The sequence below is a fragment of the Erythranthe guttata genome, chromosome 12 (genome assembly GCF_056151865.1).
Source record: "Erythranthe guttata isolate IM_541 chromosome 12, IM_541, whole genome shotgun sequence".
Lineage (NCBI taxonomy): Eukaryota > Viridiplantae > Streptophyta > Magnoliopsida > Lamiales > Phrymaceae > Erythranthe > Erythranthe guttata.
In genome coordinates this window covers 14,136,224-14,154,958 of record NC_142544.1, presented here as the reverse complement: position 1 = coordinate 14,154,958, position 18,735 = coordinate 14,136,224, and the positions used below count along the sequence as shown (strand labels likewise).

Genomic DNA, 18,735 nt, shown 5'->3' with positions numbered 1-18,735 from the left:
GCCCTTCATGTTTGTAGTGCTTTTCCATTGACACAATCTCTTCGAGTTTAGTTGTGCCAGTGTTCATCCTCTTGATTGCTAGAGTTGCCTTTTTAAGTTCATCTTTCACCTTTGCCAGTTCAAGATCCTTCCTGGTGATTCCAACCTCCAAATGTGTGATTGTTTCCTTGAGGGAGGAATTTTCCTTGTTGGCTGCATCTAGGGCTTGAGTCTTCTTCTCCAAGTCAAGAGCCAGTTTTCTACACATTTCTCCCTCATCACTAGCTGCTTCAATGCTGGATTCTGCTGCATTTAAAGAAATAGAGTTTAAACATGTATAATGATCAGTATTTAACTCAGAAATTTCAGTTACTGAAAGTGTTTCAGAAAGTGTTGCAGCATCCAGAGAAACTCTTTGTGATTCTGTTTCAGAATCATTTCCAGTGATATATCTGACAGAGAGAGCTTGTTTAGTGGATTGCTGTTCCTCTGTCTGTTCAGGTTGCTCTTCCTCCTCATCACTGACAGCACAAATCAAACTCATTCCTCTTCTTCTCAAGGTATTTGCACATTCATTAGCATAATGTCCAAATCCAGAACAAGCCCTGCATTTAATGTGATCCAAGTTAGGTGGTTCAGAATTTGAACGAACAAATGAGGAATTTTTAGAAGTGTTCTGAGGAGGTGTTTGAGGAAATGTTCTCTGTGAAGTAGATCTGTTCCGGGGCTGAGTTTGTCGGTTTTGTGAAGAGCCATCTGGAAATAATTGTCTGGGCTTGATTCCACCTCGCCTGTATGCCCTATTGAATTTCTGAATTTGGAATGCAACATTGTTGAGACATTCCTCTGCATCATCATCAAACTCCGGAGCAACATCTTCTTTCTCCAATTCTGCCTGAAGTGCATTTGAGATAGCCTTTCCTTTCTCCTTTCTTTGATCTTCAAAGTTCATCTCTCTGGACTTTAGACTACCAATTAAGTCGTCCAGCCGTAGAGATGATGTGTCTTTGGCCTCCTCAATAGCAGTAACCGTCATGCTGAATCTTTCTGGGAGAGTTCTTAACACCTTATTCACCAGTGTATCATTGCTTAAAGGACCACCTAAGGATTGAAATTCATTGGCTAAATCAATCAATTTCTCATTGTACTGAGAAATTGTTTCAGTTTCTTCCATTCTCAGTCTCTCAAATTTGGAAGAGAGTAATCTGAGCTTGGTTCTTCTGACACTATCTGATCCTTCACAATGTAGCTGTAGAACCTCCCATGCATCCTTTGCAGAAGTGCATACTGAAATCAATTTAAACATTGTTAAATCTACTGAATTGAAAATTGCATTCAATGCCTTTGAGTTTTGATTGGCATTTGATAGATCATCTGCTGTCCACCGTAGTTCTGGTGTTGGAAATACATCCCCATCTGCATCTGTGATTGTTGGTGTCTTCCATCCAGTGAGAATGGATCTCCAGGCTCTCTCATCAATGGCTTTGATGTATGCCCTCATCTTGACTTTCCAGTAGGTGTAGTTTGTGCCGTCAAGGACAGGAGGTCGCATAGAAGCAGTCATCTGAGTATCCATCACGAATTCGTTTCTGAAAAAGAAAAATAGGAACAAACACTTAGTATACGTCAAGTGTTGGCTCTTGATGCCAATTGAAAGAATTTATGGTCCCGAATTCGTTTTATACAGAGGTGTTGTCTAAAGTGTTATGACACTTGAACAAACATGCAACGGAAATATAAAGACAAAAGAACAATACTCAGAATTAAAAATGTTCACAAGTAAAGACTTGTGAACTTGCCCTTTACAGGACGGAAAAATATATTAAAATCAGTATTCCAAGAATACAAACAGAAGAGGTGCGAAAACTTCTTCCTTATGAATGAATCTTTTTCAAGATCATTCTTACAATCAAATCTAGATACTAAAAGAAAAATATTAAAAATTCTAGATTTCAAAGAATGTACTCATAAGGAGTACGTACAACAGATCCTAGAAACACTCTAAAATTCTCGAGATTAAAACTTCAGCTCTCTATTTTGTTTCCTCGAAATCTGTGTTAATCTTGAGTCTTGAGTTTGGTATTTATAGACTTGCCAAGCTTCCACTTCTCAGCCCATGATCTGCAAGAAAACCAACCACAAGAGCACTCAAGATAATGGGTTAGTGGGTTAGTTAGGAAGTTAGAATAAAATCCACTAATCACTACTTAGCCCACTAAGTCATAACACTTAGCCCACTAAGTAATAACTAAAATTTAGTTTGAAAGTAAGAGAGTTAAAAAAACACTTTTGTAAAAATACAACCACGTGTTTCAAATAACAACCGAAAATTAACTAATAAAAAACATGTCATAATCCAAAATAATTAATCGAAAAACATGTCACATGGAGGCGCTCGAAAGATAGAGGCACGTTAGTGTAAGTATTTATACTATATATTAAAAAAGACATTATTTTGTATTAATCGGTTCGGTTCGGGAAATCGGTTCGGTATTTTTTTATTCTCCATACACAAACCGATATTTTCGGTTTTTCAAAAAAAAAATAACCGTATATGCGGTTTTAAGTCGGGACAGTATTTATTGGCTCGGTTTTTTCGGTTTTCGGTTCGGTTTTTCGGTTTCTCGGTTTTTTTGCTCACCCCTACTTAATCGACTATGCTTCATAGTCGATTAAGGAAATTCTTTAATTTAAAAAAAAAAATTGTTTTTTAATTTTTTTTTCTCTATATGAGGTATATTAATCGCCTATGATGAACCATAGTCGATTAAAAATCTGCTACTAAACATAACAAATTACAACTGCGAAAAAATGCAAAATCAACTATATTTTTCAAAAAATAAAATTTTTTTAACCATTATAAATGAGTTATACAATTGAAATCAATAAACAAGAAAATCCAAAAAGAATAAAAAATCTGGAGTCGATCAACCTTAATCGACTATCAGAACATAGTCGATTAGCTTAATCGACTATGAACATATGCATAGTCGATTAAGGTTTCAGCCTGCGCGAAATTCTCTACACGCACCGTCCTCCGTCCAATCCACAAAAAAACCCAAAATCGGCCTCCACATCGTCCCCAGACCACCCAGAGCTCCTGCCATGGCCGAACCCGTCATATTTTGAGCATGTTCAGCTCCACCAATTAAGAAAACTAATTTAATTTAATTTAATTTAATCCCAATCCTAATTTAACCTAATCCCAAAAGCAACACCCATGATTCCTCTTCCTCGCAGCTCCGGCACATCCTGCTGCTCGCCGCCGCCGCAATGCATCCGTCTCCGGCGATGTTTTGCGCTGTTTGATGTAGCGCTCTCCGCCAATGCTAGCCCGCGCCGGTCGATTTCGTCAAAGTTGCTGCCGCACCACGACTCCGCGGCGTCGCAAACCAAATCCCCTCGCCGGCGCGTTGTTCCGCCGCCACTGCTTCTGCTGTTGCTCGTCATGGACTTAGGAGAGGATTTGCTCGTCGTGGAATTGGGAGAGAATTTGCTTTCGTGGAATTAGGGTTTTAAAGTAATACATTGACAATTAAGGGTAGATTTGGAATTATAAAAATAACATTTGGTGGAATACTAACTAAGGGGGTTTTCTCTAATTATTTTTGGGAGGGGGGTTTCCTTAACTACATTTCCTAGATGAGGGGGGTCTTGCTAATAATCCCTTATTTATAAGGGTTTTGAATTACGTAAGGGATGTTATTTCCTAATTATGCTGCAATTAGAAAATATGTACGAGTCTTGAATTAAATTCATTCTACGGTTCAAATCTTAATTGGAATAAGGGAAAAAAAAGGATTAATTTCTTAATTAAGTTATAATAATTAAAAAAATACCTAAACGTCGTGAATGAAATTCGTTGCATGGTTCAAATCTTAATTGGAATCCTAATTATAACAATTTTCCTTGCATGGTTCCTTGCATGATTCATGAGTTTCAAGGATTACACGAGCAAAAAATGGTCAAAGCGGGCAAAAACGGATGAAAACATGTCGGAGGCTGAAAATTGGCCTGGGACGGCCGTGTGAAAAATAGGCTACTTCAGGCACAACAGTGCCAACTGCAAAATTTGGGCAGAAAGCCTCGAGATTGAGATGGCCATGTGAGATTTGTACTGATGTTTAGACAGATGTGTGAAGACACGCGGAAGAGCAATTTTGGAGTTTTGATTGCACAAGGAAACCTGATACTTCTACAAAGTTGGAGCACCTATTTAAGAGCAGAGACAAACACAAATTATTGAGACTTTTTACACAATCTTAGAGCAAAAAGAGCGAGAGAACGGGGAATCAAAGACGAAAATCTGACGAATCTTCATCATAGTTTTCTAAATGTATGTGTTTTCTTTGTGATGTTTTCGCTTATTAATATGAGTAGCTAAACTTTTAATCTAGGATTTTACTAGAACCATATGTGGTGATTTGAACCTATTTTTCTAATATTATGCACGTTTAGTTACATGGTTATTTCTTCTATCCGATCTTATTTAATGCATGAATGTAGTTAATTTATGTTGCTATGTGTTATTGTTAAAATTGAATTGACAGATCGATTGGATAATTAGAACAAATATAGAATAGTCTTCGAGTAGTTTTCATCGGATTATTGTGTTAATTACATGTGTTATCGTAGGCATACATATATCACCTTAGGTGGCCATTTACGAAACTAGTTAGTTGATGTTTTATTCATTATTGGTTTGGATAGACATATAGTGAACTGTTTATGAATAATAGACTTATAATACACGCGACAGCGGGTTATGAGTAATTTAGTGTCTCGGGTTAATAATCAGGAATCGAAACTTGCATGATAGAGGTTCAATTGGGTGATGAATTATCGCATAGGGGAAGATAAAATCCTAGGTCTGTTTTTATTGATATCTTAGTGATTATTTGCTTTCATGGTTAGTTTAATTATTTAGTTAATAAAACTTGAAAACCTTGCGTAGGCTAAGTACAAAATCATAATTGTTAGAATTCGGTACTTAAGATTAGATAATTCGAGTATTCCCTGTGGGATCGACATCCGACTCTCACGAGTCCACTTTTACTGCTTCTTTGTGATACATGCACTTGCGTGTTAGTTATTTAGCCCAACAAGTTTTTGGCCCCGTTGCCGAAGAATACGACTAAATTATCTTTTTATTCTGATACCGAGTTTGAACATTTTTTCTTACTCCAGCCATTTAATTTTAATTTTAATTTTAATTTTTAATTTTTTATTATTTTGTTACATGTCATGTTACAATGTTCGCGCACCTCAAATGTGATATGAATGGCTTAGTCTGGTGAATACTTCCAAAACACCTGCGATGTGCTTCCAGTTTGTTCCAAATGTGATAGCAATCACTATACTCACCGAGTTTGGAAAACACCAATTTCAGCAAATTTGATAGGAAATACCAACATAGTACCACCACCTCTTAGAGCCCACGTCAAACCTCAAAGACATACTTATCAAGTGCATGTTCTGGACACAAAAAGCAATTCAAATGCTAGAAACGCAAGCGGATCAGCTCGTACTCTGAATCTCTTTTAGGCGATGTAATGGATATATGTCGCGAGGAAACATACTTTGAATTATGCAATGATAAATCTTCTTCGATGCGAGAAAATAGCATAATATGAAAAAGAAGAAGAAATACTCGATGCATTGAAGAAGAAATTTGAGGATTCAATTGAGCTGAATCTTGACGATGTCATGGTTCGCAAGGATAAAGATGAGATGGACATAATAACAAAACTTCAGAAAAGTCACATTGGTGATCCCATCGATGTTGCAACGGAGGAGTTTATGCCATTTAAAGTGGCCGACGAAAAAGTGACTATGTTTAGGGTGAAGGTTATACACGGATTAGAAGTATTTTTACACCGATTTGAGGGTACAGCTGACGAATATCCCATGTTGGCTTCGTACATATTCGTCAGCTGTACCAATTGATCACAAACGAAAAGGACTACAAGTTAGGATGGACCCTGACATATTGCAATGTTATCCAAGCTTGGTTCAAATTGATAAAGCCAATGAATGGATGCGCGATCTTAAAGGCCTTGGATTGGACATAACAGTTCTGATAACTAAAGTCTGGCTGAAGAGTAAAAATTTAGCACTTCTCAGGAGCCAACCCGAGCATTTATAGTTTTTTTTTCTTCGGTTTTTTCTTTGTATTTATTTTTCTTAAGATTTTAGTAAGCATGAGAAATAATAACTTAATCTTGTTTTAATTTTCAAGTCGAAAGTCAAGATTAAGGGATTGGACGTTAAATGTGGAGCAACCGAATATCAAAGAGTGTTTGAGTGTAAATTTTATGCTCAATACGTTTACTTTACGTGGATCTTTTGTTTAGATTTAATTATATTTGATCTTTTAATTGATTGATTTTGTGTTTTATAGGTGAAAACGATAATTAGGTGTTCATCAAGGAAAAAAGATCAAAAAGAAAGGAAAAAGTTGCAAATAAGAAAATAAATCAAATTGGAAGAAGGAATCTCGCCACAGCTTTGGCAGTGTCCACCATTTCAAGCATATCTCTCTCATACAAACTCCAAATCAGATGATTTTGGCGGCATTGGAAAGCTAATTTCAAGGGCTACAACTCTTATTTACGCAACATTCCGAAATTCGGACTCCAACATGGCGAAAATTGAAGAACAAATCCTGGTGGAGGAAAGTGGCGGAAATAGATTCCTATTAGGTTTCTACTACTTCCTTATCAAGAAACAAGTCCCTACACCATAAGCACGAAATTTGACACCACAAAACGCGAGGAACGAAGATCAACGAAGACTCAAGCATAGTTTTTCTTATTTAATTTATTTATTTTATTTTCTTTATCATAAGAATCACGAATAGCTAAGTCTTTATTTCTAGGATTTTATTTGGAACCCTATGTGGGATTTATGAACCCAATTTTATGATTTTATGCAAGTTTTAATTCCGGATTATTTCTTCTACTTGTTTTAGTAAGTTCATGAAATTGGCCACTTTATGCGCTTTTATGTTATTGTTAATCGCTTAAATCGGAAGATCGGGTTAATAATTAGAACTGTGGTAGAAGAGCCTTTGTGGTATTAACATAGGAATATAGTTAATCTCTTAGGTAGCCATTATTGAGATTTGTGCTTAATGCTGTGTTCTAGAATTAATTGCATAGGAATATAGTAATTGAATCTAGAGTGTTAGAATCGTAATACACGCGGAAGCGGGTTATGATTATTTTAGCATCTCAGGTTAATAATCCGGGTTAATTGCTTGCATAATTGAAGGAATTGGGGGAGTAATAATCACATAGAGGGAAGAATAAAATCCTATGCTTGCTTATCTTGATTGAATCTTCATTTTAAATTGCTTTCTTGTTTTTGCTTGCTTTTAATTTAGTTTAATTTAGTTAATTCTCTCTAAAATTCGACTGTGTAGGGTGGGCTTGATAATAATTGGTAGAATTTAACGTCTAGGATTAGATAATTAAATATTCCCTGTGGGTTCAATATCCGGACTTTTAGTCCACTATATTACTTGTACGATACGTGCACTTGCGTGTAGGTATTTCGACCAACAGAGTGCATCCCAGAGAATAACATTTCGACTAATCAAGTGCATTCTATCCTTGAACTTTGTGCGAATTACATTGAGGGAATTGTAAATTTAAAGTTTGGGGTAGAAATTACTTGTTTTTCTGTGCTTTAGTTTTTTGTTAGTTTGCATGCATTTGGATTTTTATTTTTAGCTTAGTTATTTTCCTTTTATTGTTTAAAAAAAATGGTTCGATGAAATATGATGATGAAAGATGGTTGATGTTTAATGATGAAATTAGAGCATATTAAAAAAAGATGTTGAAGCAAAAGTTTTAAAAAAAAGTCAATGCTATCGGAGACTAGCGTTGACTGCCGGTCAGCGACGGCATAAAGATGATAAAATCAAAAAAGTCAACGCAGGAACCCACATAAAAAGCAGAAGAGGAAAAAAAGTCAATAGTGGCGACGGGCGAAATTGTACTCAAAATTAAATAATCTATGAAATTTAAGATCAAATTTAGATAAAAATTGAATTATAAGATGAAATTGAAGCATATTAAAATGTAAGGGGTATTTTAATCATTTAGACACATCTAGATAATGTCTAAACTGTTTTGTAGAATAATTTTTTTCTTTCCATTATGAATAAGTATCCATGAGCTTATTAATGGACCCCTCCCCCTCTCTCTCTCTCTCTCTCTCTCTCTCTCTCTCTCTCTCTCTCTCTCTCTCTCTATATATATATATATATATATATATATATATATATATATTATTGTTATTTTTGGCTCAAATGTAATTTCTTCATCTGTGGCCCAATACCAGCATGTAACAAGCCCATCTCGGAGCAAGCCCATACTTGAAAAGCCCACGTGGAGAATTGGTCTTGACCCAATTAAGAGGTCAAAACGTGAAAAACGATTAATTTCTCCACCGAAATACTGATCTCGGCTCCCTGCTTTTCATCCTCTTTTCTGGTCTGATTTCTCCACCGGAAATCTGTGACACCAATATCTCGACTCCTCGGTTTCCGCTGAAATCGGTTCTTGGGGGCTATTAAATAGACTTCTTCTTAGTGAGAGAAAAGTGATCAAGAAAATTCAACCTACTTTACTCCTTGTTCCAAAATCTTTTCTTCGTGACTGATTCGACTCTTTGTGAGTCCCGACTCTTTGTGAGTGTTTGGGTGTTGGGTTGAGTGCAGTGTGTGTTTGATTTATTCGAACTCTTGGTCCTTTGTGAGTTGGGGTTTTTCGGGTTTTTTCGGTTCGAGATCTGAGAGGGATTTCGGTTGTTGGGCTAGTTCCGGTGGGCGCGTGGCTGCGGCTGGTGAGTCTTGGACGAGGACGAATGAGAATTGAGACTGAGCCGGGAACCTCAATTGTCATCAGAACTTCATCTTCCCACGAATCTGTGTGATTTGCCGTTGTTTCGTTTTCCCCCCTTTATTTCTTTAATTTTATATTATTTATTTGTTTCTTACCTTTTTGCAATTATTTTGCAATAATTATGATTTGTTAAAGTCTTTATAATTGTTATGCTTTATTTTTATATTAATAGTGATTGTAGTCCGTATCCCCTATTCCCATAAGGTTATTTTCTTGCATATTGATTTAAGTGAATATAATAGCTGTTTTATTTACGATTGTTTCTCCGTGCGTATACCCAACAATGGTATCAGAGTGTTGTTAAGTGTTCGTCCGGAGCGGCGTACGAAACCCTGGTCCAGGGGTTTCGCTCAGGTATAAATTTCAACTCTTGATGAGTTGTTTGATTCTTTGTGATAGTTATACCTGTTATTGGTGAATCTTGGTGATTCTTTTATTTATTACTTCCGCTAATATTTTGTGTGAATATGTGTGATTCTTTATCTTTGTGATATTTGAAAAATTGGAATCTTCGTGATTCGATTTTGCTTTGAAATTGTGAATCTTTGTGATTCTATTATCTGTGTGATTTTTTGAAAATTTGTGAGTTTTTGTGATTCGATTTTGCTAAAGAATATTGAATCTCTATGATTCTTTGGTGTGTTGATCCTGCTAATAATCTTTGTGATTTTTTGCTATCTTTGTGATACTTGGAATATGGGATCTATGTCTATGTTATCTTTAGCTCCTTTCGATGGAAATGGTAATTTTTCTATTTGGCAACAGAAAATGAAAGGTATTTTAATCTATCAAAAATGTTTTAAAGCAATTTCTCTAAGTGAAGAGGTTTTTATAACTGTTGCTAAACGTGAAGAACTTGACGAGCTTGCTTATTCTGCTGTTATCTTGAATATAAGTGACTCTGTGATTAGAAAAGTAGGAAAGCACAATTCTGCTAGAAGTTTCTGGAATAAATTGGAAGAGCTTTATGTTGAAAATTCTTTGCCCAATAAAATGTTTTTGCTTGAAAAGTTTTTTGGATTTAAATTGGACTCTCGCAAAAATTTTGATGCTAATATGGATGTTTTTACCAAGTTAGTTCAAGATATTAAATTAACTGGTGATAAGAACATTGATGATTATTCCCCTATTGTGGTCTTGAATGTTATTCCTAATATTTATAATGATGTTAAGTCTACTATTAAGTATGGTAGATATAAGATTACTTTAGATACTGTGATCAATGCATTAAAAAGCAAAGAGCTTGAATTGGGAATTAATAGGGATGTATCATTTAGTGAGGTTAATTTTATTAAAGGAAGTCAGTTTAATCGCTTTCAAAATAAGAAAAAGGGTGGAGATTGGAGTAAGTCGAAGGCTAATCCTAATAATATGATGTGTTTTAATTGTGGTGATCATAATCATTTTATTAATGAGTGTCCCAAGCCTAATAAAAACCAACATAGTGATCAAGCCAATATGATATCTGATGGTGGTGATGTATTATAACGTGTTAGAATTTTTGCAATACTTTGTGTTTTGCTTGTTATTTGCATATTTCTTTGTGTTGTGCTTGTTTTTTGCATTACTTTGTGTTTTGTTTTTTAAACTTGTACTAACTTTGTGTTTTAAGTGCAGGTAGTGTCATACGGCAATGATGATCTTGTTTTTCCCCTTAAATGTCCCAATGACTCATTTGGGCCAGGTGGAGATTATAGGGATTCTTGGCCCAAATGTTTTTTCTTCATCTGTGGCCCAATACCAGCATGTAACCAACCCATCTTGGAGCAAGCCCATACTTGAAAAGCCCACGTGGAAAATTGGTCTTGACCCAATTAAGAGGTCAAAACGTGAAAAACGATTAATTTCTCCACCGAAATACTGATCTCGGTGCCCTGCTTTTTTCATCCTCTTTTCTGGTCCGATTTCTCTGCCGGAAATCTGTGACACCAATATCTCGACTCCTCGGTTTCCGCTGAAATCGGTTATATGGGGCTATTAAATAGACTTCTTCTTCGTGAGAGAAAAGTGACCAAGAAAATTCAACCTACTTCACACCTTGTTCCAAAATCTTTTTTTCGTGACTGATTCGACTCTTTATGAGTGTTTGGGTGTTGGGTTGAGTGCAGTGTGTGTTTGATTTATTCGAACTCGTGGTCCTTTGTGAGTTGGGGTTTTTTCAGGTTTTTTCGGTTCGAGATCTGAGAGGGATTTGGGCTGTTGGGCTAGTTCCGGTGGGCGCGTGGTTGCGGCTGGTGAGTCTTGAACAAGGACAAATGGGAATTGAGACTGAGCCGGGAACCTCAATCGTCATTAGAACTTCATCTTCCCGCGTATCTGTGTGATTCGCCGTAGTTTTGTTTTTTGCCCTTTATTTCTTTAGTTTTATATTATTTATTTGTTTCTTACCTTTTTTGCAATTATTCTGATTTGTTAAAGTCTTTATAATTGTTATGCTTTGTTTTTATATTAATAGTGATTGTAGTCCGTATCCCCTATTCCCATAAGGTTATTTTCTTGCATATTGATTTAAGTGAATATAATGGATGTTTTATTTACGATTGTTTCTCCGGGCGTATACCCAACAGTGGTATCAGAGCGTTGTTAAGTGTCCGTCCGGAGCGGCGTACGAAACCCTGGTCCAGGGGTTTCGCTCAGGTATAAATTTCAACTCTTGATGAGTTGTTTGATTCTTTGTGATAGTTATACCTGTTATTGGTGAATCTTGGTGATTCTTTTATTTATTACTTCCGCTAATATTTTGTGTGAATATGTGTGATTCTTTATCTTTGTGATATTTGAAAAATTGGAATCTTCGTGATTCGATTTTGCTTTGAAATTGTGAATCTTTGTGATTCTATTATCTGTGTGATTTTTTGAAAATTTGTGAGTTTTTGTGATTCGATTTTGCTAAAGAATATTGAATCTCTATGATTCTTTGGTGTGTTGATCCTGCTAATAATCTTTGTGATTTTTTGCTATCTTTGTGATACTTGGAATATGGGATCTATGTCTATGTTATCTTTAGCTCCTTTCGATGGAAATGGTAATTTTTCTATTTGGCAACAGAAAATGAAAGGTATTTTAATCTATCAAAAATGTTTTAAAGCAATTTCTCTAAGTGAAGAGGTTTTTATAACTGTTGCTAAACGTGAAGAACTTGACGAGCTTGCTTATTCTGCTGTTATCTTGAATATAAGTGACTCTGTGATTAGAAAAGTAGGAAAGCACAATTCTGCTAGAAGTTTCTGGAATAAATTGGAAGAGCTTTATGTTGAAAATTCTTTGCCCAATAAAATGTTTTTGCTTGAAAAGTTTTTTGGATTTAAATTGGACTCTCGCAAAAATTTTGATGCTAATATGGATGTTTTTACCAAGTTAGTTCAAGATATTAAATTAACTGGTGATAAGAACATTGATGATTATTCCCCTATTGTGGTCTTGAATGTTATTCCTAATATTTATAATGATGTTAAGTCTACTATTAAGTATGGTAGATATAAGATTACTTTAGATACTGTGATCAATGCATTAAAAAGCAAAGAGCTTGAATTGGGAATTAATAGGGATGTATCATTTAGTGAGGTTAATTTTATTAAAGGAAGTCAGTTTAATCGCTTTCAAAATAAGAAAAAGGGTGGAGATTGGAGTAAGTCGAAGGCTAATCCTAATAATATGATGTGTTTTAATTGTGGTGATCATAATCATTTTATTAATGAGTGTCCCAAGCCTAATAAAAACCAACATAGTGATCAAGCCAATATGATATCTGATGGTGGTGATGTATTATAACGTGTTAGAATTTTTGCAATACTTTGTGTTTTGCTTGTTATTTGCATATTTCTTTGTGTTGTGCTTGTTTTTTGCATTACTTTGTGTTTTGTTTTTTAAACTTGTACTAACTTTGTGTTTTAAGTGCAGGTAGTGTCATACGGCAATGATGATCTTGTTTTTCCCCTTAAATGTCCCAATGACTCATTTGGGCCAGGTGGAGATTATAGGGATTCTTGGCCCAAATGTTTTTTCTTCATCTGTGGCCCAATACCAGCATGTAACCAACCCATCTTGGAGCAAGCCCATACTTGAAAAGCCCACGTGGAAAATTGGTCTTGACCCAATTAAGAGGTCAAAACGTGAAAAACGATTAATTTCTCCACCGAAATACTGATCTCGGTGCCCTGCTTTTTTCATCCTCTTTTCTGGTCCGATTTCTCTGCCGGAAATCTGTGACACCAATATCTCGACTCCTCGGTTTCCGCTGAAATCGGTTATATGGGGCTATTAAATAGACTTCTTCTTCGTGAGAGAAAAGTGACCAAGAAAATTCAACCTACTTCACACCTTGTTCCAAAATCTTTTTTTCGTGACTGATTCGACTCTTTATGAGTGTTTGGGTGTTGGGTTGAGTGCAGTGTGTGTTTGATTTATTCGAACTCGTGGTCCTTTGTGAGTTGGGGTTTTTTCAGGTTTTTTCGGTTCGAGATCTGAGAGGGATTTGGGCTGTTGGGCTAGTTCCGGTGGGCGCGTGGTTGCGGCTGGTGAGTCTTGAACAAGGACAAATGGGAATTGAGACTGAGCCGGGAACCTCAATCGTCATTAGAACTTCATCTTCCCGCGTATCTGTGTGATTCGCCGTAGTTTTGTTTTTTGCCCTTTATTTCTTTAGTTTTATATTATTTATTTGTTTCTTACCTTTTTTGCAATTATTCTGATTTGTTAAAGTCTTTATAATTGTTATGCTTTGTTTTTATATTAATAGTGATTGTAGTCCGTATCCCCTATTCCCATAAGGTTATTTTCTTGCATATTGATTTAAGTGAATATAATGGATGTTTTATTTACGATTGTTTCTCCGGGCGTATACCCAACAGTGGTATCAGAGCGTTGTTAAGTGTCCGTCCGGAGCGGCGTACGAAACCCTGGTCCAGGGGTTTCGCTCAGGTATAAATTTCAACTCTTGATGAGTTGTTTGATTCTTTGTGATAGTTATACCTGTTATTGGTGAATCTTGGTGATTCTTTTATTTATTACTTCCGCTAATATTTTGTGAGAATCTGTGTGATTCTTTATCTTTGTGATATTTGAAAAATTGGAATCTTCGTGATTCGATTTTGCATTGAAATTGTGAATCTTTGTGATTCTATTATCTATGTGGTTTTCTGAAAATTTGTGAGTCTTTGTGATTCGATTTTGCTAAAGAATATTGAATCTTTGTGATTCTTTGGTGTGTTGATCCTGCTAATAATCTTTGTGATTTTTTGCTATCTTTGTGATACTTGGAATATGGGATCTATGTCTATGTTATCTTTAGCTCCTTTCAATGGAAAGGGTGATTTTTCTATTTGGCAACAGAAAATGAAAGGTATTTTAATCCATCAAAAATATTTTAAAGCAATTTTTCTAAGTAAAGAGGTTTTTATAATTGTTGTTAAACGTGAAGAACTTGATGAGCTTGCTTATTCTGCTATTATCTTGAATCTAAGTGACTCTGTGATTAGAAAAGCAGGAAAGCATGATTCTGCTAGAAGTTTCTGGAATAAATTGGAAGGGCTTTATGTTGAAAATTCTTTGCCCAATAAAATGTTTTTGCTTGAAAAGTTTTTTGGATTTAAATTGGACTCTCGCAAAAATATTGATGCTAATATGGATGTTTTTACCAAGTAAGTTCAAGATATTAAATTAACTGGTGATAAGAACATTGATGATTATTCCCCTATTGTGCTCTTGAATGTTATTCCTGATATTTATAATGATGTTAAGTTTGCTATTAAGTATGGTAGAGATAAGATTACTTTAGATACTGTGATCAATGCTTTATAAAGCAAAGAGCTTGAATTGAGAAGTAATAGGGATATATCATTTAGTGAGGTTAATTTTATTAAAGGAAGTCAGTTTAATCGCTTTCAAAATAAGAAAAATGGTGGAGATTGGAGTAAGTCGAAGGCTTATCCTAATAACCAGCTCATCTTGGAGCAAACACATACTTGAAAAGCCCACGTGGAGAAGCGGTCTTGACCCAATTAAGAGGTCAAAACGTGAAAAACGATTAATTTCTCCACCGAAATACTGATCTCGGCGCCCTGCTTTTTTCATCCTCTTTTCTGGTCCGATTTCTCCGCCGAAAATTTGTGACACCAATATCTCGACTCCTCGGTTTCCGCTAAAATCGGTTCTTGGGGGTTATTAAATAGACATCTTCTTCGTGAGAGAAAAGTGACCAAGAAAATTCAACCTACTTTACACCTTGTTCCAAAATCTTTTTTTCGTGACTGATTCGACTCTTTGTGAGTGTTTGGGTTTTGGGTTGAGTGATGTGTGTGTTTGATTTATTCGAACTCTTGGTCCTTTGTGAGTTGGGTTTTTTCGGGTTTTTTGGGTTCGAGATCTGAGAGGGATTTGGGATGTTGGGCTAGTTCCGGTGGGCGCGTGGCTGGGGCTGGTGAGTCTTGGACGAGGACGAATGGAAATTGAGACTGAGCCGGGAACCTCAATCGTCATCAGAACTTCATCTTCCCGCGAATCTGTGTGATTCGCGTGATTCGCCGTGGTTTTGTTTTTCCCCTTTTATTTCTTTAGTTTTATATTATTTATTTGTTTCTTACCTTTTTGCAATTATTCCGAGTCTTTATAATTGTTATGCTTTGTTTTTATATTAATAGTGATTGTAGTCCGTATCCCCTATTCCCATAAGGTTATTTTCTTGCATATTGATTTAAGTTGTTTCTCCGAGCGGATACCCAACATATATATATATATATATATATATATATATATATATATATATATATATATATATATATATATATATATATATATATATATATATATATTAAAATCAATTCTGCATAACTTTCAGCTCCTCCGAGTTCTAACTTATTTTAAAAAAAATAATAATAATAAAAATAACTTCAGTTCCTATTCCAAAAACTAAATTTGAATCTAACAATTTTAATGGAGAGAATGGAGATTCTTTAAAAACTACAGAAAACACGATCAAAGACTCACGAAGCTTGTCTCCATTTCAATGCAAATCGAGTACGATAAGATTTCGTTTCTCGACACTTCCGCAGTTCCGACAGAGTTGCCGAACGCCATTCTTCTCGACCGCTCTCTCTAATTTCCAAGCTCGCTTGCTCCAAATCTCGCAACCACAACTGTCTGAACCAATCACCTTCGTCTCCACTCTCTCTCTCCATTAGAAGCTTCCACAACCACTCGACAACTTCCATATCCAAATGCATTAGAATTCTCGGACGACAAATACGAAGTAGACCATCTAAATTACTCGAACCGGCAGATAAAGAAGCATTCAAAATCAATCTATCCACCACAACAGCTATACCACAACCATTCATGTATTGTACCGTATTTACGTTTCCTCGAATTACGTCGTCGTGATTCATCAAATACTGATCGATAGACAGGATAATTCTAGATTTGCTTACTGAGTTGAGCAGTTCATTTAGCTCGAGGAACCACAAATAACCATTGTTTATCTGTATATAGTTTATGTTTAATTCTGAACGCCAGCTGGAAGTAGTTTTTCCGAAAGAGATCGAAGGGATAAAGAATCCTTGATATTCAAAAAGTAGCATGCTCGGGGCATCGATGAATAGCTTGATATCTTTCAATCCTTCACAATCCGAAAGGCTCAACCAGACGAGGATCGGGAATTTACACGAAGACATGTGTTCCAATGACGAGTCGACACCCCTCAGATGTAAGTTTATGAGGTTACGAAACTCCGCTCCTTTGCGAAACCAAATATTGCCAAAAGTAATATTGATGGTTTCTATGGACGACGGTGCATGGATTTCGATGCTACAAGGTTCCTCCTCCAACTCATCTTCGTACACTACGTCAAAATAAAAGTAGATAAGATTGGGAAGATCACTCAAATTAATTTTCTTTAACCCTTCGCATCCTTCGATTATCATAGTTTCGATCGAAGGACAACTCGAGATTATCCTCTGAAAAACCGCGTCCTCGATGTACACTTGCTCGAGATGAAGTTGGTCCAGATGCTTCAAGAGTACTATCCTTTCAATACACTTTTGGTCCATCACGAATTTTGCCACGTGCAAATATTGGAGGGATTCGGCTCCAAAGACTACGGAGGGCATATCGATAAATGCCCAACTATATCTCGAATGAATAGAGAGATCAAACTTCTTCATGCCCATATGTTTCAGCAATGGGATCCAATTTTCAAGAAACGTAACCGATGGGCAATCCGAACCATCTACCAATATACAAAGGTCGAATTCCTCGACGCACAACCTTTGATCACGATAACGTTGTATGGTCTTGTCCACAGTGATTAAAAAATCTTGTCTCTTGCCTTTGAAGGTTTGGACGGAAAAAGCAAGATTGGGACGAGCGCACCAAACGTGGCGCCATGATTTGGACAAGACAGAGGTTCGGACAGCATCTTCTTGGGGAAGGAAATAAAGTATTCTCTCCAAGATCTCTTGTGGCAAAACGGTTATTATGTCCATGGATTTGGAACCGTCTTCTTCTCCTTTTGCCCTTTTCATGTTGTGTATGAATGAATTACTCCAAAATATTTAATTTGTCAGCCTCTGATTTATAAACCCTAATGAACTTTTCATAGAAGCGTCGCAGATTTTTCTCTCTCTCGTTTAGGGCTTATGGTTTGTTCTTTGATAACAAGTCTTGTTTGTGGGGAATTGTTTTAATATATATAGTTATATATATGTTTCGGATTTCCTTTTTTCTTTTTTTTTTAAGTTAATAACTAAATCTAATTTTGAAATTATTTCAAATGTATACTAATCCTAACCTAATATCAATGTTTTAAAAACATATATATATATATATATATATATATATATATATATATATATATATATATATATATTTATTACAATATTCGAATAATTGATAATTATTTTCAGACCTCAATAACCTCAATCAAGCCCTTGATAGTAATGAACTCAAAAGAAGATTATGTAATAACACATCCCAGTCGCTACCCGAAAATCACGCCACCCGCGAGAAAAGTCGAGTCTAAAACCCTTCTTGTTCAATTTCATATTAGGCAACCAAAAATCGAGCACAACGCTCGAACAATACCCCCGGATGATGTTGCAGTACCACCCGTTTCTTCCCCATTAAACCTGCCTCCTCTGCGTAGTGCTTGCATATGCTCTACAAATAATTTTAATTTTCAATTAAATAAACAAACTGTATATTAATTAATTAATCATGTCAGTACTGGGAGACAGATGTAGATATATTCTAATTAGTTAATTAATTACCACTCTCAAAATATACGAACGCTACAAAACGATAACGAACTTCGGGTTAATCACGTTTGTCTCTTCTTGTTCGAGCAACTCGTCGTCGTCAATAACGACGTAAGGATGTAGGAAGAAATATTCTTTGCCACACCCGTCGGACCCCCATGCGGTAACGTCGAAGGTGGAATAAAACTTATCGTCAAACGTGAAACCGACAAAAATCGGAGCGTTCGAGCTTCAAATCTAGGGTGAAATCTATCCAGCCCTCGGTGAAGTAGTATTGCCCGTCCTCCGTTTGCTCGACTTTTACGTTCCATGTTTCTCCCGAACAGATCCTCAGTCTCATGTTTTCGGTCAGGATCTTTTTGTGTTTCTATATATATATATATATATATATATATATATATATATATATATATATATATATATATATGATAACGAATATATTTAAGACGAAAATTACTAAGTGCAAAACCTTACTTCATTCAAGACCAAAATATAAATAAACTTACTAAGATCAAGACTGGAAATTACAAATATAACCCCAATATTAATTTAGATATTTTTAATTCAAATTAGGCTAATTGCTATTGCAAGGCCCAAAA

The 18,735-nt window shown here is 35.8% G+C and overlaps 1 protein-coding gene and 1 long non-coding RNA gene across 2 annotated transcripts; one reads left to right on the top strand and one right to left on the bottom strand.

The window, feature by feature from the left end:
- The first annotated feature begins 9,002 nt into the window (after positions 1–9,002).
- Positions 9,003–13,688, top strand: LOC148766541 (uncharacterized). The gene is made up of 3 exons (XR_016034988.1): positions 9,003–9,242; positions 10,506–11,525; positions 12,789–13,688. It is a non-coding gene; the product is annotated as an uncharacterized LOC148766541 (long non-coding RNA).
- Positions 13,689–15,868: 2,180 nt separating this feature from the next.
- LOC105952243 (F-box/FBD/LRR-repeat protein At1g78750) lies at positions 15,869–17,404 on the bottom strand. The gene has a single exon (XM_012975776.2). It carries the CDS (start codon positions 17,402–17,404, stop codon positions 15,869–15,871), a length of 1,536 nt encoding a protein of 511 aa, XP_012831230.2.
- Positions 17,405–18,735: the final 1,331 nt, after the last annotated feature.